The 22,988-nt window shown below is 41.1% G+C and overlaps 1 protein-coding gene across 3 annotated transcripts in view; it reads right to left on the bottom strand.

The window, feature by feature from the left end:
* The window catches only part of ARAP2 (ArfGAP with RhoGAP domain, ankyrin repeat and PH domain 2), a 174,635-nt gene that overhangs the window by 32,242 nt on the left and 119,405 nt on the right, over window positions 1-22,988 (bottom strand). Inside the window, exons 24-28 of one of the 3 annotated variants that reach the window (XM_070757103.1) lie at window positions 13,180-13,248; window positions 12,318-12,392; window positions 11,040-11,157; window positions 6,913-7,041; window positions 2,441-2,485 (exon numbers count right to left, since the gene is read on the bottom strand). In XM_070757103.1, coding sequence (XP_070613204.1) covers window positions 2,441-2,485; window positions 6,913-7,041; window positions 11,040-11,157; window positions 12,318-12,392; window positions 13,180-13,248 — 436 coding nt within the window. Of the gene's footprint in view, window positions 1-2,440; window positions 2,486-6,912; window positions 7,042-11,039; window positions 11,161-12,317; window positions 12,393-13,179; window positions 13,249-22,988 lie in introns of those variants that run through there. The other 2 variants (XM_070757104.1, XM_070757105.1) reach the window with 2 other exon arrangements.

Raw genomic sequence — 22,988 nt, 5'->3', positions numbered from 1 at the left:
CTCCCTTAATTTTTTTTTGAATCAGCAAAAACATGTGATATATGGAATCATATTTAGTTGAAGGATTGACATGGTGATGATTATGATATGGGTTTTTTTTTAGGACTGGTTTCCAAATTTCTGGCGGGATGTGTCATCACGTTTGTTCATACAGAGGGGGTGTTTTTCTATCTCTATGGCTTCCATGATTATTCTTTTATATACGTGTTCTGTTTTGGAAAGTACAGTAATTTAGTTTTTTCGAAGTCAATTTCATGTCCTGTTTTTTTAATGAAAAAAAATATCATAATCATCACCATGTCAATCCTTCAACTAAATGTGATTCCACCAACCAATCAAATCATTAAAACATAGCCACCCAATCTATTTGCTACATTCAAACCAAATCTCCACCCCCACCACTATTTATAAGGAACAAATGGCAGTTGCAAACAAACTATATTTACAGCAGCACGAAGCTTACAACTTCAGCCTGATGATGGTGAATGTGATTTCACCGAAACGTCACATAGACATGCAAAATATTACACGGGGCAAAACCCGAACTCAGAACAATCTACATATATATGTACACCCCCCCCCATATTTTTGGAGTATGAGACACACTTTTTTCTTCTCCTAAAAGAGGCTGAAAATTTGGGTGTGTTTTATACTCCAAATGTAGCCTCGCCCATCCACCGGCCCCCACCCTTCGGCGTCTGTGCATCCTCTTCCTGGCTGCAGAGATTGCCACTGACATGGCTTGCGTTTTGGGGGCTCCGCTCGTTGTGTTTTTAGCCTCCAAATGCTCAATGTGCAGTGCCCAAACTGGCTACCCAGAACTGCTGCTGTCTTCTCTTACCCCTTCTTTGCTTTGCCTTCCCCACTCCCCCAGAAGCCCTCTGGAAGCCAAAAATGAATTTTCTGCATGGACTGAGTTCAAGATTGTACAGTTATTATTAGCAGCTATTTTATCAGAACTTTCTAAAAAACGGGGGGGGGGGGTTCTTGCAATGCTCTCTACATGGGGCTACCTTTGAAAAGTGTTCGGAAACTTCAGATCGTGCAGAATGCGGCCACGAGAGCTATTGTGGGGCTTCCTAGATTTGCCCACGTTTCTACAACACTCCATGGCCTGCACTGGCTGCCGATCAGTTTCCGGTCACAATTCAAAGTGTTGGTAATGACCTTTAAAGCCCTACATGGCATTGGACCAGAATATCTCCGGAACCACCTTCTACCACACGAATCCTAGCGGCCAATAAGGTCCCACAGAGTTAGCCTTCTCCGGGTCCCGTCGACTAAACAATGTCGTTTGGCGGGCCCCAGGGGAAGACCCTTCTCTGTGGCGGCCCCGGCCCTCTGGAATCAGCTCCCCTCGGAGATTAGAACAGCCCCCACCCTCCTTGTCTTTCGCAAGTTACTCAAGACCTGCCTATATCGCAAGGCATGGGGGAACTAAGACATCTCCCCCAAGCTTTTTATATTTCATGTTTGGTGTGTATGTGCTGTATGGTTTTTAATTATTGGGGGTTTTATTTATTTTTATTATTAGATTTGTCCCATTGTTATACTGTTTTTATTACTGTTGTGAGCCACCCCGAGTCTTTGGAGAGGGGTGGCATACAAATCTAATAAATAATAATAATAATAATAATAATAATAATAATAATAATAATTATTATTATTATTATTATTATTACTACTACTACTACTACTACTACTACTACTACTACTACTACTATCCTCCTTCAGGTCAGCTTTTACTCTTAATAAGAAGTTTCCTTAGCAACATTTTCAAAACTGATTTGATTTTTCTTGACATTTGATGTTGTTCTGGCCCTTCGAGTCAACTTTCACTCTTAATAACGAATTTCCTTAGCAACATTTCCAGAACCAGTTTATCTTTTGCTGCTGTTGCTGTTTGCTTGTTTCCCCAGGTAATTTTTTGATGGGGTGAGTAACCCAAAATTATTTATATGGCCCTGATGTCTTTTGGAAGAGTAGAATTCAGGAACCCCTATTCCTGATGCAATGTCTCTACACTGAACTAGCTTTTTAAAGCTACTATTCCATTATGCTTGAAATCAGAAATTAACAGACTTAAACTCACTACAGCTAGCAATAGCCAGCCAGCATTTAGTAGATTAAAATGATCCATTTCTAGTGTTACATACTGCCTTGTTAGTTATGATCTTTATATTGTTTTACTGGTTGTTTTATTATGCATGTATCTTCTTTAATTTGATCGGGGTCTTAATTTATTCTATGTGTTCGGTAAGCAATTTTCTGTCTTTTAGTCTCCGACTTTAAATTAAATAAACCAATAAATTGTAATTCTTTGGACGCCAGCCTCTCCACTTTGTAAGACGATTAATAGGTCATTTACATAGTTAAGTGTTATCTGAGCATATATTATATGGCAGTCCTATAGAGAATAGGATATGAAAAATCAACCTACCTAAATTAATCTTGGGGGAAGATGGGCTCACTGAATGTTTGGAACCTTAAGCAGAAATAACAGCAAAATTATAAATCAGGATTTATCACTTTTTCTTGAATATAATGCTAAAGGCTTCTTTGTTATTCTTTCTAAAATTGGATGGATTGATTTATTGATTCCTTCCTTCCCTTCTTCCTTCTCTTATTCCTTCCTTCCTTCCTCCCTTCCTCATTTGTTCCTTTCTCCCTTCTTTCTTCCCCTTTTTCCTTCCCTCCCTTTTTCTTTCCTTCCTCCCTCCCTCCCCATCCCTTATTCCTTCCTTCCTTTATTCCTTCTTCCTCCCTCCCTCATTCCTTCCTTTCTCCCTTCCTTCTTCCTCCCTCCCTCATTCCTCATTCCTCCCTTTCCCCTTCCCTTCCTCCTTTATTCCTCCTTTATACCTTTGAAAAGTGTTCGGAAACTTCAGACCGTGCAGAACGCAGCCGCGAGAGCTGTCGTAGGGCTTCCAAGATTTGCCCATGTTTCTTCAACACTCGTGGCTTGCATTGGCTGCCGATCAGTTTCCAGTCACAATTCAAAGTGTTGGTCATGACCTTTAAAGCCCTACGTGGCATTGGACCAGATTACCTCCGGAACCGCCTGCTACCGCACAAATCCCAGCGACGGATAAGGTCCCACAGAGTTGGCCTTCTCCGGGTCCCGTTGACTAAACAATGTCATTTGGCGGGCCCCAAGGGAAGAGCCTTCTCTGTGGTGGCCCCGGCCCTCTGGAACCAACTCCCCCCCCGGAGATTAGAACTGCCCCCACCCTCCCTGTCTTTCGTAAACTACTCAAGACTCACTTATGCTGCCAGGCATGGGGGAGTTAAGTTATTCCTTCCCCCTAGGCCATTACAAGTTATGCATGGTATATTTGTGTGTATGTTTGGTTTTATAATAAGGGTTTTTAGTTGTTTTATTAATTGGATTGTTACATGCTGTTTTTATCATTGTTGTTAGCCGCCCCGAGTCTGCGGAGAGGGATGGCATACAAATCCAATAAATAAATAATAAATAAATTCCTCCCTTCCCTTCCTCATTCCTCCCTTTCTTCCTTCCCTCCATTATTCCTTCCTTCCTGCTGCTCCCATTTTTGCTATATATAATTACTAATAGCTGCATACCGATGCTTCACTACGAAACTGAACTCCTTAGCATGGAGTAGAATGTCTAAACTTTCAGCCCGCAGGCTGAATGAGTCACGTGCTGGCTATGCCCACTGGCACTTGGAACAGAATCCTTTTCTGGTGAGGAGGAGAAGTAAAACTTCTAACTCCTTAGCATCAGAGCGTGTTAATAATAATATAAGAAATAACTAATGATCTGATGGTCATTTCGAAAAATCCCTTTTTAGCTAACACCTAGAAGCCAAGAGGAACATTTGTGCCAAGTTTCAAATTTGTAGACTTTATAGTTCTGGAGATTTTGTGAGTGGTGGTTGGCTTTTATATTTAAATAGATTATTCGCGGGATTCGTGCATTATGCTAAAATGGGATGTGATATCCTTGTTGCTGGCTTAGCGCAATGCACGAATCCACCATTGTGGCTTGCCAATCAAATATTTCGCTCTCCAACCCACTTGCGAATGTCAACCACGGTTTCTTTAAAACAAGCCAGGTTTTCAAAATCACAATGAGTTATCCTGACTAGTGTAGTTTAAAGGCAGAATAAGCAAGATTGCAATCAGTGGAATAAAGACATCCGATTGGCTGATGGAATTCTCACCGCTCAGAAAACAAAACAAGAAAAAAGAACCCTATGCCGTTTCCTTTCGACAGTCAATTGAAGCTAAACACTTCTGAGAAGACGGCAGCTTGTCTTTGTAAGAAATTGAGAACGAAATCACCTTCGATTTGCTTTCCTTATTGCCTTTTTAGATCCTCGCATTAGGCTAGATCAGTGACAATGGATGGACCAATAATGTTAAAATCAAAAAGTCCACTGGGATTGATTCTGGAGCCACTTATTAAGACAAAGAGAACAGAATTGTTAACGGCCCTGAAATCTATCAAAGAATAAAGCTGCACAAAGCAGGTTTACAGGATCCTGTTTACTGAGGGACATAGCTAAGGAGATGATTAAAAGAAGTGGAAATACCTGTACTTTAAAGTATAAAACATTGCCAATAGAATACAGGTACTCTTCAACTTCCGACAATTTGTTTAGCGACCACTCAAAGTTGCAAAGAGATTTATGACATGTTTCAGAATTATGAGCATTTCAATGATTGATACCCAACATGTATTTATGATTGTCGGACTGTCTCGGTGTGATTCTTCTTTTGCAAACTTCTGATAAGCGAAGTCAACGGGCAAGCCAGATTCGCTGAATGACTATGTTGCTAGCTTAACAATTGCATTGATTTAGTTAACAACAGTGTTACTAACATAACAATTGCAGGGATTTATCTAACAAACTCATCTATCTATCTATCTATCTATCTATCTATCTATCTATCTATCTATCTATCTATCTATCTATCTATCTATCTATCTATCTATCTATCCATCCATCCATCCATCCATCCATCCACCCACCCACCCACCCACCCACCCACCCACCCACCCACCCACCCACCCATCCATCCATCGTAAATATGAGTCAGTTGCCAAGCATCTGAATGTTGCTCATGTGACCACGGGGATGCTTTGAGTGTGAAAAAAACAGTCATAAGTCCCTTATTTTCAGTGCCAGAGTAACTTCGAAAACTCACTAAACAAACTCAAGGCTACCTATGCTTTTCTTGCTGGTGTTGCTAAGTGAATCACTGCAGCTGTGAAGTTAGTAATACAGTTGTTAAGTGAATCTGGCTTCCCCACTGACTTGGTCACAAAAGGAGATCACATGACCCCAGGATGTTTCATCCGTCCTAAGTGTTGTGAGTGTTCCTTGTCCACCTCAGGTCATGTCAGATTCTGAGGATGATGAGCCAAGCCCCTCCGGATACCCTAGGCCAGGGGAGTTGCCAGCTGATGCATAGAGCGGGAATGAGGGAAAAAGTGACCTGAATGAGCCTCAGGAACCACTAGAGGGGGCTGATGTGACAATGGTGTAGTCTCAGTCAGAGGATGAGAAAGACATTAGGGTGGAAAGTCAGTGGATTGACCCTTGCTATAGGAGATTGCTCAGAGGGCAAGAGGAGTTCTGATCCATCTACCAAACAATGTCGTTTGGCGGGCCCCAGGGGAAGAGCCTTCTCTGTGGCAGCCCCGGCCCTCTGGAATCAACTCCCCCCAGAGATTAGAACGGCCCCCACCCTCATCTTTCACAAATTACTCAAGACCCAACTTTGTCGCCAGGCATGGGGGAGTTAAGATATTCCTTCCCCCTAGGCCATTACAAGTTATGTATGGTATGTTTGTGTGTATGTTTGGTTTTTATAATAAGGGTTTTTAGTTGTTTTATTAAATTGGATTGTTACATGTTGTTTTTTATCATTGTTGTTAGGGGCCCAGAGTCTGCGGAGAGGGGCAGCATACAAATCCAATAAATAATAATAATAATAATAATAATAATAATAATAATAATAGTAGTAGTAGTAGTAGTAGTAGTAGTAGTAGTAGTAGTAGTAAAAGGTATTAGTGTAAAGACTTAATCTCTTTGTGGTGTGATGTCACTTCCAGGAGTATAAAGGCAAAGGATCTTGGGAAATTGGGTGTGGAGTTTCAACATCATTCAATGGGAGATATGTGAAACTAGGGGTGGGATTGAACAAGGCTTTAAAACCATGATTTCTGCCTCAATAAACACATTCTCTGCTGGATGCTTGTTGGTCAGGACTTCGGTGAGCAAACTCATATGCTTAAATGATGAATGGACTGGTTATCTAAGGAATGCTGATTGGGCCGGACATTGTTTATGTTTAGCTCCAAAGAAAAAGATAACTCCTTTCCCCTCACAGTTTAAAATCTGATTTTCAGTATGTGTGTTTATATCAATAAAGAGTTTGATTTACAGTGGTACCTCGACATATGAGTTTAACTCGTTCCAGACCCGAGCTCGTAAGTCGATCAACTCGCATCTCAAACGAATGCCTTTAGACTTTGTTTTTCGCACCGAGATAACTGGAAGCAAGGAGATTCTTCCGCCACCTAGTGGAAGCTCGGCTCATATCCCGAATTTGAGCTTGGGTGTCGAACAGAAATTTCGCTCGCGTCACAGCTCGTAACTTGGAATACTCGCATGTGGAGCAGCTCGTATCTAGAGGTACTACTGTATTCATAAAATAAAGGATTTTGAGTCAGGGGATCACTCTGAGGACCATGCACAGAACACTAAGTAGGAGACAATTATCAAGCATCCAAATTTGAATCATGCTGCAACAGCCATAAGGATTAAAAATGGTCCTAAGTGACTGTTTTAAGTGCCACTGTAATGTTGAATGGTCACTAAATGAGCTGTTTGTAAATCAAGGACTACCTAGTAAGAGGGAATGCATTTCAGTACTTACCTTCACCCATAAGTCCTAATTTGGGAGTCGGAAATTTCTTTATTATGAGAGAGGCGTTGCTGGGGTTGGCCAAGGAACCCCAGTGAAGGATCTGTTCTAGGATGTTCTCAGTGCAATGCAAGGGGCGTTCTAGAAGAGAAGAAAGGGATTAAAATGTGGTTGGTTGCGATCTGGAGATCAGTTGCTCATTCTCAATGTTTCCACATGCCCAACATAAGGGGTGTCAAACTCGATTTCATTGAGGGCCATATCAGTTTTTTGTTTGAACTTGGAGGGCTGGAGTGGGCATGCCCAGCTCAACATCACTCGTGTCAGGGGCGCTTGTGGTGACCCAAACACTCCGCCAAAAAAAATGGACTCCTGTTGTGGCCTGCCAACAGCCAGTGGAGCTGGCAGCAGATTCGGACAGTGATAAGGTTGGGGAGGAACATGGGCCAATCCTGGAGTCTGGGGAAGGCTTGGATGAGGGCTCTGTGTCAAAGGCAGAGAGGGAGCCAAGGCCATCTGGCAGTTATCAGCTGCCTCTGGGTCAAATATCAACAACACAGAGGAACAGCTGGAGTCTGTTCCCAGTGTGCGCATGCACAGAGCTGCCAGAAGACAAGAACAACTAAGAAACTAGTGTCTACTTGGGAATAAGGCCAAACCGTGGAGGTGATTGGTCTTTCCCATAGAACATAAAAGAGGAGCAAATGGGAAATGGACTTTTGCAGGAAGCAGTTAGTTCATTTGGTCATTTTCAAGAGTGGAAAGTTCTGTCTGTGACTCTGTTCTGTCGAGCTCTCTGGTAGAATCCTCCCAAAAATGCACAGATACAATTTCAGACACACACACGTTTGAAAATTCAAAACAATGTTCTTTATAATGAAAATTCCCTTAAACCAAGCCCTCTTTTGGTATTGCAAAGAGCACTTGTCTCCAAACTGGTAATTTGAACAAGTCCTTTATCAGTTCTGTGATGCTTAGCTTGCAGCTGTGAGGCAATTCACAGTCCTTCTTCTTTCACAAAGTGAAACACACTTTGCCCTGGTTTAGTTTCAAAACATGTAAAAATCAGCACACAAAAGGTCAAAGTCAGTAAAGCAGTCACAAAACACGATCAGATAATCCTCCACAATGGCCAAACCCACAGGCTGCTCTTTATAGCAGCCTCACTAATTACCACAGCCCCACCCAACCACAGGTGGCCTCATTTTCTTTGATAATAATCTCTCAGTTGTTGTTGCCTATGCATCGCTCTCCGCATGCGTGGCTGTATCATTAACTCTTGTTCTGAATCCAAGGAGGAGCTAGATAATTGATCTCCTTCTGAGCTGTCTGCCACACTCTCCTCCTCCCTGTCACTCATGTCTTCTTGGTCAGAGGAGCCTTCATCAGCAGATTCCACCGGGGGCAAAACAGGCCTGCAGCATGTGGATGTCTCCCCCACATCCACAGTCCTTGGGGCAGGAGCTGGGCCAGAGCTAACCACAACAGACTCTAATAGACTCTGCTAAATTTTGCCTTGCCCTGCATTTGGAAACTAGTTTTCTGGCAGCATTCCAACTGAGATAAGGTTGGTGTTGATAAATATTCCTCTGAAAGACTGTTTGCCAAGCGTTGCAGATGGTGGCCTGCAGTACTACGCCACCTTGGCTCCTCAACCTAACAATGGTCATGGTTCACTTAACAACTGTAGCCAGAAACATTGCGAAATAGGGCCAAACATACTTAACAACTGTGGCAAAAAATGTCACAAAATGGAAGAAAAAACCCTCACTTAACAGGAACGTGTCACATAACATAAATTTTGCGCTCCATCATGGACGTAAATGAAGGACCACCTGTATTGACAACCCCATTGATGTTTATGTTGAACATAAATCATCGGTTGACAAACATTCATTATTTTATCAGATACACACCCATTGTTTGCAAACTATCCGTCTTGTAGAAATTGCCAGAAACATTTTATATACTAGAGCAGTGTTTTTCAACCAGTGTGCCGTGGCACACTAGTGTGCCGCGAGACATGGTCAGGTGTGCCGCGAAGCTCAGAGAGAAAGAAAACAAGAGAGAGAGAAAGAAAAAGAGAAAGCAAGCAAGAGAGAAAGAAAACAAGAGAGAAAGCAAGAGAAAGAAAGCAAGAGAGAGAGAAAGAAAGAAAAAGAGAGAGAAAGCAAGCAAGAGAGAAAGAAAACAAGAGAGAAAGCAAGAGAAAGAAAGCAAGAGCGAGAAAGAGAGGGAGGGAAGGTGGGAGAAAGATGGAGGTAGTGAGGGAGAGAGAGAGCAAAAAAGAGGAAAGAAGGAAGAAAGAGGGATGGAGAGAAAAAAGAGGGAGAGAAAGAGGGAGAGAGAGAAATAAAGCGAAAGGAAGAGAATTTTTTTGTCCAAGCGTTTTTTAGCCGCCCCCCCTCAATGTGCCCCATGGTTTTGTAAATGTAAAAAATGTGCCGCGGCTCAAAAAAGGTTGAAAATCACTGTACTAGAGGTCCCCCACCACCACCGTTGCAAATCCAACACATAAAGCCAGATAATTTCATTTTCTACCTGTGCAAATATTTCGGCTCACTGTTAATATTTTAGTTCCAATTCTTCAGACTTCTAGCGCTCAAACTTATATATCCCATTATTCTGCTCCCAGGGTCATTCTGCGTTGCTAGTAAACAGCGAAGGAATTTTTTGTTGTGCTTTAACCATAAATATTAGAAGGAGATTGCATTCTGAAAAATGTAGGGGGATACTTGCGTTCTCTGAATTTTGTTTCCTCTAGTAAACAATTATAAATTGAGGTGAGGGTTGTTAAGAGAAAGGCTGAAATTCCTGGAAAGTGAGGAAGGTTACTTCATGAAGAAAGATAGCGCTTCACAACGGGAGCTCGGTAAATTAAGCACAGCTACTGGCGACAATAAATGCACACTCACAATTCTCCCAGCAGCAAGTGCCATGTTTGAGAGAAGGTTTTCGCTGTTGAAAGTCTCCGACTTAATGTAATTTATGGGAAAGGAAAAAGAAAAGGAAGGGAAGGAGAGAAGGAGGGAAAGAAGGAAGAAGGAGGGATGTTTGGTCTGTTAGAAATGACTGGTTTTTTAATTAAATTGGGGTTTTAGATTGTTAGTTTTAACTTAATATTGTATTTCAGATTTTGTATTGTTCTTTTTATATGCTGTAAGCTGCCCTGAGTCTTTGCGGAGGGGCGGCATATAAATCCAGTAAAATGATGATGATGATGATGATGATGATGATGGTGGTGGTGGTGATGATGATGATGGAAGGAATGATGAAAGGGAGGGAGGAACAGAAAGAAGGAAGGAAGGAATGGAAAAAAGGAAGGGAGGAGGGAGCAAGAGAAAGAAGGAAAGGAAAAGAGAAGGGAGGGAGGCAAAGAGGAAGGAAGGAAGGGAAAGAAGGAATGGAAGAGAAGAGAAGGAAGGAGGGAGGGAGGGGTGTCTCTAAGGAATGATGGAAGGGAGGAAGGGACAGAAAGAAGGGATGGAAGAGAAAGAAGAATGGGAAGAGAAAGAAGGAAGGGAGGGAGTGTGGAAGGAAGAAATGGAAAGAAAGAAGGGAGGAGACCAGGAATGGAAGAGGAAGGAAGAAGAAGGAATGGAAGAGAAGAGAAGGGAGGGAAGCGAGGAGGAAGGAAGAAAGAAAGAGAAAGAAGGGATGGAAGAGAAGGAAGAAAGGGAAGAGAAAGAAGGAAGGGAGGGAAGATGGAAGGAAGGAATGGAAAAGAAAAGAGGGAGGGAAGGAGGAAGATAGGAAGGAAGGAAAGAAAGAAAAATGGAAGAGAAAGAGGGGAGGGAGGAAGGAAGAAAGGAAGGAAGAGATGTATGGAAAGAAAGATGGAAGGGAAGGGAGTGAAGGAAGGAAAGGAAGGGAGGGAGGATGGGAAGTATTAGAGGGGATGGGTGAGGGGATAATAAACTGGAGGGAGGGGAGAAGAGGTAGCCCCTCTTCTGTCACCTCTCCAAAACGAACCTCTTCAAAATCACCTTACACCGAGTGTTTTCATGGAATAGCGCTAAGGCTCCTGAGTCCTGATATTTGTTTTTGTTTTGGGTTTTTTTCCTGTGAGAAGAAAACAGCAAGGAATCCTTAAAGCATTAAAAAAGAAATATTCTAAGCCGATGCCGACAATGACTAACCTAGTTCTCCATTTTCAATCACTTCAAAGGTGGCCCACGTGTCATCCTTGTGAGGGGTGAGGTTTTTGAGGCCTAGTACGTCGTGAGTCAATTCTTCCGCCTCCATGGTTGGCGAGATCTACTTTGAAGATCAGGGAAGAGTTCAGAAATTATTCAAAACGCTCAAGCGCCCCACAGTTTTTTGCTCTCGTATGAGGGGAAAATAAATAAAATAAAGGCCCAACCACGTCAGCTGTGAAAGATGATAGCTAGAAAAGACTCATTGTGGTTCAAAGTGACTGAAGGATATTATGGGAAGCGTTTCTTCCCACACCATTTTCACTCCCAAAATCTATTTGATACTTCTACAAATCAGACAAATCTGATCGAGCCTTCAAACAAACAAAAAATCTTCATCAAATCCCTCTAACTTTTAAAAAACAGTTTATTTATATTTTTTCCTTAACATGCATAAGTGTTTATGATCAGCGTATTGTCTAGGTTAATTTGCTTACATTATAGTATATTATGTAATATGTATATTTATGTAATAAATCATACATACCATGTTTTCCCCAAAATAAGACCCTGTCCTATATTTTTTGAACCCTGAAACAAGTGCTTGGCCTTATTGCCATGCACCCAAAAGCCCAATTGGGCTTGTTATCAGGGAATGTCTTATTTTGGGGAAAACAGAGTAAATACATATGGAAACAAAACAGATAGAAGATACAGTAGATAGGTAGGTAGGTAGGTCGGTAGGTAGGTAGATGGAGGATGGATGGGTGGTTTCTCATTTTTCCAGTTTTATGCATATACAATACTTGCTGCCGTTAAAACATGTACTCTTAAATATACCATATTTTTCAGAGTATAAGACAGAAATTTTCATTAGTTCGCAGAACTGGCAAATACCACCTCTGGCTGGCCCCAGAGTGGGGAGGGAATTGGGGATTTTGCAATAACCTTCCCCCAGGAGTGAGGAGGGAAAGGAGATTTTGCAGTATCCTTCCCCTGCCATGCCCACCAAACCATGTACACAATAGTTCAATGGATTTCAGCATTGAACTACACATAGGGTTCTGTGCATGCTTATGGTTGAGTATGGGACTTGTTCTGCAAAATGTAATAATAATTAAACAGATATAAATTTTAAAATTAGCAACTTATACCAATGTTTTTTTAATGGCCTTTTTGAACTGCCTTAAGACAAAATACGGATAAAAAAGGAAGGAAGGAAGGAAGGAAGGAAGGAAGGAAGGAAGGAAGGAAGGAAGGAAGGAAGGAAGACATACAAACCCTTATTATAATGCTGGAATCAGGTTCCTTCCTTTCCACGTACACTTCAATTAGCAAGTCTCCAGCCTGAGAAATCTAAAATAAAAGATATTTTATTTTTTAAAAAGGCAATGAATCAAAATGGGGGCGCCTCTCTTTTTCCTTATTCTAGAACAGTATATTAACACATCCTGAAACAACTGAATATTGAATGCTGCAAATTAAGACAATTTTGTCATATGCCAATAAGAATGACAAAAAATATTCTCATAGCAAAGGCTGCCAAAGGAAAAAGGTGAGATGAGGGGAATTTTTAAAAATCCAAAACTTTAAGGCTTAAGAAAAAAAAGAGGGACTCTGAGGTGGCGAAGGGGAGCACGCGGTTCCCACACACCCGGCGCAAGGCTGCTTCCCATACACTGCACCAGAGAGAGAAACCCAGGTGGGCGAGAGGAGGAGCGCCACCGAAAGGCTCCTATGGCAGCCCAGAAAAGCCCGAGACGGCCGGGATTAAAGGGGGAGTGGTAGGAAATTGGCTGGGCCTTCGCGCCGCTCTCAGATTTTCTGGGAAATTTTTCTGGGCTTGGGTTCTTAAGTAGAAAATGGTTCTTAAGAAGCGGCAAAAAAATCTCGAACACCCAGTTCTTATCTAGAAAAGTTCTTAAGTAGAGGTACCACTGTATTCTCGAAAATCACCAAAATCTTGCTTGTGCGTCCTCCCATCCCCCATCTCCCGAAATGTGAGTCATTGCAACTTGCTAAGTTTCGGAAAACATGGGAAGGTTCATTTATTCGCCACATAATGGAAAGAATTGCTAAGTTTCGGAAAACATGGGAAGGTTCATTTATTCGCCACATAATGGAAAGAATTGTCTTTACGTACTTGTGTGTCTTTCCATTTGGTGATGAAGCTGTTCTCAATGTCCATTTGCTTCACGCGATCTTGCTGAATCTGTGGAAAGCAACAGCAACAACAGTTTTACAAAATGGGTTGCCCAAGCATCATTTTGAACAAAGAACTTCTATTTTTTGCATACGGTGTATGCAGACCAGGCTAATAATGGGAGATGTCCATCATCATCATCATCATCATCATCATCATCATCATTATGTCAATACAACACACCAAACGAGATCACTATGCTGGATTTCGTATTTCATCACCAGTCAGGTGCTTCCCAAGCACCTAGGACTGCGTGATGTAGCGGTGAATTATGTTTGCTGATCCCAGTAAAGCGGCCTTTTGCAATTGACAGATGGAGATTTTGTCAATTCCAATGGTTTTCAAATGTCCGCTGAGATCCTTTGGCACTGCGCCCAGCGTGCCAAGTACCACTGGGACCACTTTCACTGGCTTATGCCAGAGTTGTTGCAGCTAGATTTTTAGATCTTCGTATTTCACTAATTTCTCTAGCTGCTTCTCCTCAATTCTGCTGTCTCCTGGGATTGCGATGTCGATGATCCATACTTTCTTTTTCTCCACAATCAGGATGTCTGGTGTATTGATTGTGGAGAAAAAGAAAGTATGGATCATCGACATTGCAATTCCAGGAGACACTATTATTATTATTATTATTATTATTATTATTATTATTATTATTATTATTATTATTATTACTATTACTTCTACTACTACTATTATTATTATTCTTTATTAGACTTGTACGCTGCCCTTCTCTGACGGCTCAGGGTGACTCACAGGATAAATACAAAACAATATGTGTACAAATCTAATTGGTTAAAACTATCAGCTAAAATCCCACCATATTAAAAAGCAGTCAATTACTCAGTCACACCCACACATAACATTTAATGGTATGAGTGGGGGGGGGGGCATAATCTAGCTGCCCCATGCCTGGCAACATAGGTGGGTCTTAAGGCTCTTGCAAAAGGCAAGGAGGGCGGGGGCAATGCAAATCTCTGAAGGGAGCTGATTCCAGAGGGCCGGGGCCACCACAGAGAAGGCTCTTCCCCTGGGCCCCACAAGACGACATTGTCTGGCCGATGGGACCCGGAAAAAGCCAACTCTGTGGGACCTAACCGGTCACTGGGATTCATGCGTCAGAAGGCGGTCCAATAAGTAATCTGGTCCGATGCCATGTAGGGCTTTATAGGTCATCACCAACACTTTGAATTGTGTCCGGAAACCAATTGGCAACCAGTGCAGTCCACGGAGTGTTGTAGAAACATGGGTGTATCTGTGAAGACCCATGACTGCTCACACGGCTGCATTCTGCATGACTTGAAGTTTCCGAACACTCTTCAGAGGTAGCCCCATGTAGAGAGCATTGTAGTTGAACCTTGAGGTGATAAGGGCATGTGACTGTGAGCAGAGACTCCCTGTCCAAATAAGACAATTGGTGGGTTACTGCCAGTTTTGACCAGTTCTTTTAGAACCAGTATGTTGTGAGTGGTCCTTGATCAACTCTGGTAATGGCAGATTCTGAGGAAGATGAGCCAGGCCCATCATGGTACCCTGGACCAGTGGTTTTGCTAGCTGATGCAGAGAATGAGAGTGAGGGCGAAATAGACCTGGATGAACCTGCAAGACCACCAGAGGTGGCAGATATTCCAATGACAGAAAGGTCTGACTTAGAGAAGGAGGAGGAAGTCCATGAGTCTTGCATTGTAAGGTAGCTGCTTTAACCTCTAAGCCACAAATTCTCCTCCCTTAATAGCTGAATCAGGAAAAGATGCCTCCTCCCATATTTGGGTATACCAGGTGACTCGACTGAAAAACATATACAACTGGGTGTTCAAGATTTTTTTTGCCTCTTCTTAAGAACCATTTTCTACTTAAGGATCCGAACCCGGAAAAATTTCCCAGGAAATTTGAAAAGCGGCACGAAGGACCAGCCAGTTTCCTGCCATTCCCCCTGGGTTTCTCTCTCTGGCGCAGTGTATGGGAAGCAGCCTCGTGCCGGGTGTATGGGAGGCGCATACTCCTTGCCGCCTCAGAGTCTCTCTTTCTTTTTTTTAAGCCTTAAAGTTTTAGATTTTTTTAAATTCCCCTCACTTTACCTTCTTCCTTCGGCACCGACTGTCCTCCTGTTTTTCTTCCCCCTCCTCCCACCCAAATTCCAAGCTTTTATTTCTTTCCTAATGGGTTTGCAGGCATTATTTGCTTTTACATTGATTCCTATGGGGAAAATTGCTTCTGCTTACAAACTTTTCTACTTAAGAACTTGGTCACAGAACGAATTAAGTTCTTAAGTAGAGGTACCACTGTACATGTATGTATATGTGCATGTAAAATGTCCACAGATTTTCTCCATACATAAGTATCCTCCCTTATTGTCCACTTCTTTAAAATTATAAACACATTCATAAAAAATGAGTGCCCTACAACAAACCATTAATAACACATCATAGAAAATTTCCTGAAGCACAACTGCGATCTTGTTATATGAACCAGTCAAATCGGTGATATTTAATGCTGCCTGTGTAAATCAAACAAGCTTAGATCTAAACTTAGACCCCCTTTAAAAGAGGCTCACTGAAATCATTGCGATCTGTTGCTACTTGAATGGATCAAAGATGGTGAGCTTTTTAAAAGGAGGGGGGAAAATTAAAAAGGAGCTTCATCCCGCTGGAATGCAGACTATCGCATTTAATTAGAAGTTGGAGCAAACTTAAAGAGTGAAATGTCACCACCTCAGCTGCTGCTAAACATGGAAAGGAAAGAGCTCTTCAGCCTGTTGGTTAATTATCTTCATTCTCTGACATATTTGAATCACTGCTAAGTGATAGGGAAACCTGAAGACCTTGTTAAGCATAACATTTCTAGAATAAGAAATGATTGACATTTATCTAGGACAGGACAGTATTGGGTTGCTGTGTCAGGAATTAAAAATCCTGAGATAATATCTTAATGCAGAAGGTAGACCTCTATTGAGAATGCTGAGTCATTCTGAGGCAGTTGAGCGTGCAGCAACCTAGTAATGATGTAAATAGTATTTAACTATGCAAGAGCTCTCTGTTCTCTCTGTTCGCTGTTAGCTGTGCTCTGTTACTGTTCATGAGAAGTGTGCTATGAAGAAGCTGTGTTGCTGTATAAGTTGGTTCCTGTGAGTTATTTATTTATTTATTTATTATTTAGATTTGTATGCCGCCCCTCTCCGCATGGTATGTATAGTATAGATTATAGTAGCAGTAGTGTAAATAAGAAGTAAATATATTTTCCCACAACTTCCTACTGCTGCTGTGTTTTACTGAAACACAGCCACTAGTCTGTGGTTGGCTAGTTGGGTTGGTTAGCTGGTTGGGCTGATTTGTTGCTTGGGCTGGCTAGTTTCCACAAATGCAGCTCTGATATGCTACTGGTATATATGAGGACAGCACATTGGTAGTGAAAGTTGTGCTGCGCAGCGCAAGCAGCTTCTGTTCTCCTGTGTGCAAAATGTCACATGGGGACACAGGTGCATGAAAGTTTGGCAAAACCTCTCTTGCGCACACATCCCCTTGGAAGATTTTGCTTCCTATGCATGTGCAGAAGCAAAACACACTGGGACGTGTGCATGCGCATGCAGGAAAACAGAAGCTGCATGCGCAGTGCACTGGTAGTGGCGGCAATGGGAATCCATGACCTGGATGACTCACAACCTCTACAGATTTTTAGCTAGACAATTTGGAATCATCACCCTTGGAATGGTGCAGGCATTGGAATGGATTTCCAGAGGAAAATTTGAAGACTACAGGTACCAGGAACAATGCTCAGGTGATTCTGAGGACACATGTAAACAGGGGTGGGCTACTGCCCGGATTGGGGGGGGGGCAAAAATGGAGCTCCACCCCAGAGCACCTAATTTGCATTGAAAGATGTTGAATGAAAATGCAGGGTGTCCTGCATGAGCCACGCCCACAATGTGGTAGTAAAAATGGTAGCCCTTCACTGCATGTAAACATCCAAGAGCTTCAATGACCCTCTAAAAAGTGATTCTCACCCTGGGGAGTCGGGGCCCCTTTGAGGGTCAAACAATCATTTCACAGGGGTCGCCTAAGACCATGGGTAAAGACAAATTTCCTATGGTGTTAGGAACTAAAGCTTCTATTCTGGAGCCTTAGGATATATTTTTATAATCCGACCAATCAAGCGTTTACATTGGGGGATGTCTCTCTGACCTTCATGGCAATCAGCTTAAAGCTCTGTTGGGAGAATTGGCACTAGAGTTAGGGTTGGCGGTCAACACAACATGAGGAACTGTATTAAGGGGTAGCGGCATTAGAAAGCGTGAGAACCAATTCAATCCAAAAAGTATTTTAAAAAATTATGGAATGTGCAGAATTAGACATGATGACAAGACGCTTGAAAAATCAAGCAGAAACAGAATTTTATAAAATATGGGATAAAGTGTACAAATGGTGGAACTTTAAAAAATAGTTTTAAAGAATTTATAATTATTTGAATTTATGAAATTGAATATATATACAGTAGAGTAATAAGAAATCAAATAAAAAAAACCTAAATAAGTGATTTTAATTATTAAAAAATATTGTTATAACAGATATAAAGTAATAGATTAAAAATAGTATGATAAATAGAATATTTTTTAATATTAATAATATTAAATGTTGTTTTTATTATTTGTTTAATTAATTGATTTTAATTAGTTTAATTACATCATCAAAATTATACTTTATAGATAGGAGAATTTATTTCCGTTAATAGAATAGAATAGAATAGAATAGAATTTTTATTGGCCAAGTTAAGCAAATTATAACATTATAATATTAAAAGATTGTATTTCTGTATTGATCTGATTATAGTTAGACTTTTTTTTGGTACTAGTTAGACTTCTAAGATAAGCGGAGCAATGGCAGCTCCTTTAACTGTTAAATGTTGTATGTTTTGTGTGTTTAAAGAAAATTAATAAAAATATTTTTTTTTAAAAAAAGAAAGGTTGAGAACCTTTTAGAGTCTAAAAGGATATATACTGCTCAACAAAATAAAGGGAGCACTCAAAGAACACATCCTAGATCTGAATGAATGAAATATTCTCATTGAATATTTCATTTGCACAACTATTCCATTTGCACAAACAGCATGTGAAAACGATTGTCAATCAGTGTTGCTTCCTAAGTGGACAATTTGATTTCACAGAACTTTGATTTATTTGGAGTTATATTCTGTTTTTTAAGTGTTCCCTTTATTTATTTTTTGAGCAGTGTATAAATAACCAGCTATCTGCAAGGAATAGAAATCCTTCCATTCTCCACCATCCTGTCAGAGCTGAAGAAACCTCTAGAATGGGAAGCGAAATATCTTCAAAAAAAAAAAAAACAACCCAAACAACAAAAAAGTCCACTAGGTGCCTGAAAAAAAGCATCTTTGGGAAAACCCTCACCTGGATCATGACGAATCTCTACAGACTTTGAGCTATGCTCGTTTATATTTTGTCTTTAATACACTAACATTGCTGCCTTTGTGCAACCTGCTCAAGTACAGTGGAACCCCGACATAAGAGCTGCTCTACTTAAGAGCAACTCGAGATAAGAGCTGGGAGGGGAGATATATTTTTGTTCTACTTACAAGCCCAAATTCGAGATACAAGCGCCAAGGAGCTGTCTCCTGAAGCCAAACGCTAACTTCCGCGTTCGGCTTCAGGAGACAGCTGCGAAGCGGCGCACATGTTTTAAAAGGTTGCAGCCGGCCTGGGGGGCTCGGGGGGGGGGGGTGCTTGCAGCTTTCTTTCTTGCTCTTTTTCTTTCTCTCTTTTACCTTCCCTTCCTCTATTTCTTCTTTTCTTTCTCCTTCCCACCTTCTTCCCTCCCTCCCTCCCTTCACTCATTCCTCTCTTACTCTCCCCTTTCATAAGTTTCCTTGCTTCCTTCCTCTGTTCCTGTCCCTTCCCCCTTTCTTTCTTTCTTTCTTGCTTTCTTGCTTTCTTGCTTTCTTTCTTGCTCTTTTTCTTTCTCTCTTTTACCTTCCCTTCCTCTATTTCTTCTTTTCTTTCTCCTTCCCACCTTCTTCCCTCCCTCCCTCCCTTCACTCATTCCTCTCTTACTCTCCCCTTTCATAAGTTTCCTTGCTTCCTTCCTCTGTTCCTGTCCCTTCCCTCTTTCCTTCCTTCCTTCCCACCCTCCGTCCATTCATTCACCCATTCCTCTCTTGATCGCTTAAAGCCGGTCCCTGGTGCAAAAAGGGTTGGGGACCTCTGCCCTACAGGATTGGGTGGCAGAGAAGTTGAACATATGTAAATTTAAAAGTTTAAGAAAGTTTACAAGTTAAGTGAAAGAAACTTCATTATTCATTTATATGTACATGTACATTTCTTCATTAAAAACATGTCTTTCTGCATAATTTAGACTAACTTTGTGAGTTTTTTGAGGGCTGGAACCAATTAAAATTATTTACATTAATTCCTATGGGGAAAAGTCGTTCGAGATAAGAGCTGCTCGACTTAAGAGCCCAGGTCCGGAACGAATTAAACTCGTATCTCGAGGTACCACTGTACATAGTAAAATCTGGTTATTTTACTAGCCATTTTACATTTACAACTAGATATTTCAGCATTAGCTTTTCTGGACAGTTTTATGCCTGCTTTTGAGGTTTCCATTATCGGTTTCCGTTTTCTCGCAGTTACAGATCAATCTGGCACATTGCAAGTCAAGAGGGAATTAGCAAATTTTACAAGCAATAAACAAGCCATCCCGATTGCACAGTGAAACCCAAATGGGGAGCAGTAGAAACCAAGATTGATTGATTTTGAAAGAGTTACAGGTAGTCCTTCACTTACATATGTTCATTCAGGGAAGGTTCAAAGTTGCAACAAAGTGACATGTTCCAGAAAATGCTTCCCGGAAATACCTGATTTCTGCTCTGTAAAGTCATCTGCTAGAAGCTGCCTGCTTGCCAGAATTGTGGTGAGCTGAATTGTATACCTTGTGACTCATTGCCTGTTTTATCTTGCTGGGATGCAATTAGCCCTGATGCTGGCGCTTTTCCCGGAGGCTTATCTGATGGCTTCGCAGCCGTGCAATCTATTCCATGAACTTTTAAAGACTGAACTCTACCTGTAAATCTTGCTTTTCCATATAAAGAGTATAACTCAAAGATAAAGTAGTGGGTTTTAGCCTTTTGTTTCAACCTGAAAAACCCGGGATAGAGCAGTCCCCAAAGGGATGCCAGGGTCAAACCACTGTTTCTCAATCTCATCCACTTGAACATGTGTGGACTTCAACTTCCAGAATTCCCCGCTCAGTTTGCTGGGGAATCCTGGGAGTTGGAAGTCCATATATCTTTTAAGCTGCTAGAGTTGAAAAACTATAGATACAGACTGAGAGCTGGACAGAGATAGGCCAGATTCATTACCCCGACCAATAAGAGGAAAAATATAGTTTTTGAGCAGTCTACAGGTTTTGGAGCATGCAACATAATTTTTGAGTATGGGGCTAAACTAGAAGACCGCCACTTGATTATTTTGAAATGATTGGGAAAAAAGAACACAATTTTGTTTCTATTTAGAAACAAAGGCTTTTGGCCTTTGTGTTTGAGATGTGGGGGGAGCGAAACTTTTTATTTTGCTGATTTGATAAATTTGTTGTCATAAAAATAGCTGCTTTATGTTGTTACATAAAAGTAAAAAGTCAAAGTTGTATGTCATTATCTTATTCTACTGTGCCAAAAGGAATTGGAAGTCAATTTAAATAAATTATCCAATTATTATTATTATTATTATTATTATTATTATTATTATTATTAATTGGATTTGTATGCCGCCCCTCTCCGCAGACTCGGGGCAGCTAACAACAATGATAAAAACAACAACAACATGTAACAATCCAATTTAATAAAACAACTAAAAACCCTTATTATAAAAAACCAAACATACACACAAACATACCATACATAACTTGTAATGGCCTAGGGGAAGGAATATCCTAACTCCCCCATGCCTGGCGACAAAGGTGGGTCTTGAGTAATTTGCGAAAGACAAGGAGGGTGGGGGCCGTTCTAATCTCTGGGGGGAGTTGATTCCAGAGGGCCAGGGCCGCCACAGAGAAGACTCTTCCCCTGGGGCCCGCCAAATGACATTGTTTGGTCGATGGGACCCGGAGAAGGCCAACTCTGTGGGACCTTATCGGCCGCTTATCGTGCAGTAGAAGGCGGTTCCGGATGTATTCTGGCCCAATGCCATGTAGGGCTTTAAAGGTCATTACCAACACTGAACAATGAACAAACATTGATCAACAAAATCATGGAATGTGTAGAAGCAGATATTTTGACACTAAAATTAAACAATAAAAAAGACTCAGAATATTATAAAACTTGGAACTCGTTTTATGAATGATTAGAAGTAAAGAAAGAAAAATAAAATTACAATGCAAGTATTTATTAAATATCAAAGTAAGAAAATTAATGTTATAAAAATAATAACTCATCGAAGGTATATTATGAAGTAGATGATTTGGATTGATTGAAATATTGATTGAAGCAAGGCAGTAAAATGCAAAAAAAGGGTGTATATAAGATTAATAACCAGAACAAATTATTCATACTGGCTGTAATTGCAGTAAGAAAGGTAATGTATTTAACTGAAATATTTTAACTCAGATTTTTTTTCTATTTTCTACTTTTTTCCTTTTTTTTCTTTATTCTTCCTTTTTCATATATATGTTTGCATTAATGGTTTTTGTATGGTGTGTTTATGCACATTTTTGTTTATCTTTTGTTTTTAATTTATATACAGTAATACCTCGTCTTACGAACTTAACGTGGCCTCCAGGAATGACGTCTTCGTGACGTCAAAGCTCCGTCCATGGAATTCCTTATTGGGATTCCCCACCTCCTTTCCAGCCTCCAGATTGGCCGAAAACGCCTCTGCCGATCGCAAAAACGGTGCTCCGCTGGGCGCCGCCACCCGGCTGTAACCTTCTGAAACAGCCAGGCGCTTCTCGGCGACCACTGGAACCCGAACTTCCAAGTTCGGTGTTCAGGAGAATGCCGAGAAGCCTCCCGGCTGTTTCAGAAGGTGACAGCCGGGCGGCGGCACTTCTCGGCGGCCTCCCGAACTCAAAAAGTTCGGGTTCGGGAGAACACCGAGAAGCCCCCCGGCTGTTTTAAAAGGTGACAGCCGGGCGGCGGTGCCCAGTGGAGCGCCATTTTGCAATCTGCGGTTGGTTCGTAAGCCGAAAAAAGTTCGTAAGAAGAGGCAAAAACATTCCGAACTCAGGGTTCGTATCATGAGGGGTTCGTATCACGAGGTACCACTGTATTTCAATTAAAAAATTTTTTTAAAAAAAGGAAGTCAATGCTTTTCTTTTTCCTTGCCTCCTTCTCTTACACATTTTCCTCTCTGTTCCCCTCTTTTTTTCATTTTCTTTTTTGTATTTCTATATTTTACATTTTGTTAAACTAATTCGGATACTAGGGGGGGGAAAGAACTTGCAAACAATGGCAGCAATGTACTGGACCCTAATCATACGAATTTCTCTAGCCCTCCTGCCTTCCCTTCCTTTTTACCCAGCCTACTTCAATTAAGATTCAATTCTATATCTTACATTCGTTCAGCCACTTTTTGCATCTGATAAAGTGAGCTGCAATTCAAGATAAAAACGTTTGACAAAAGGTGCTAGCCGCTTTCTTTTGATCTTTCTGAAAAGTAAAACAGAACATCCACAGAGAAATGTTTTCAAACGCTAAACCTTAAATCTTTGCTTCTGTGGTGGTTATAAATTAAACATTACTTTAGA

Source organism: Erythrolamprus reginae, chromosome 7 (assembly GCF_031021105.1).
Source record: "Erythrolamprus reginae isolate rEryReg1 chromosome 7, rEryReg1.hap1, whole genome shotgun sequence".
NCBI lineage: Eukaryota > Metazoa > Chordata > Lepidosauria > Squamata > Dipsadidae > Erythrolamprus > Erythrolamprus reginae.
This window is presented reverse-complemented; position numbering and strand designations above follow the sequence as displayed.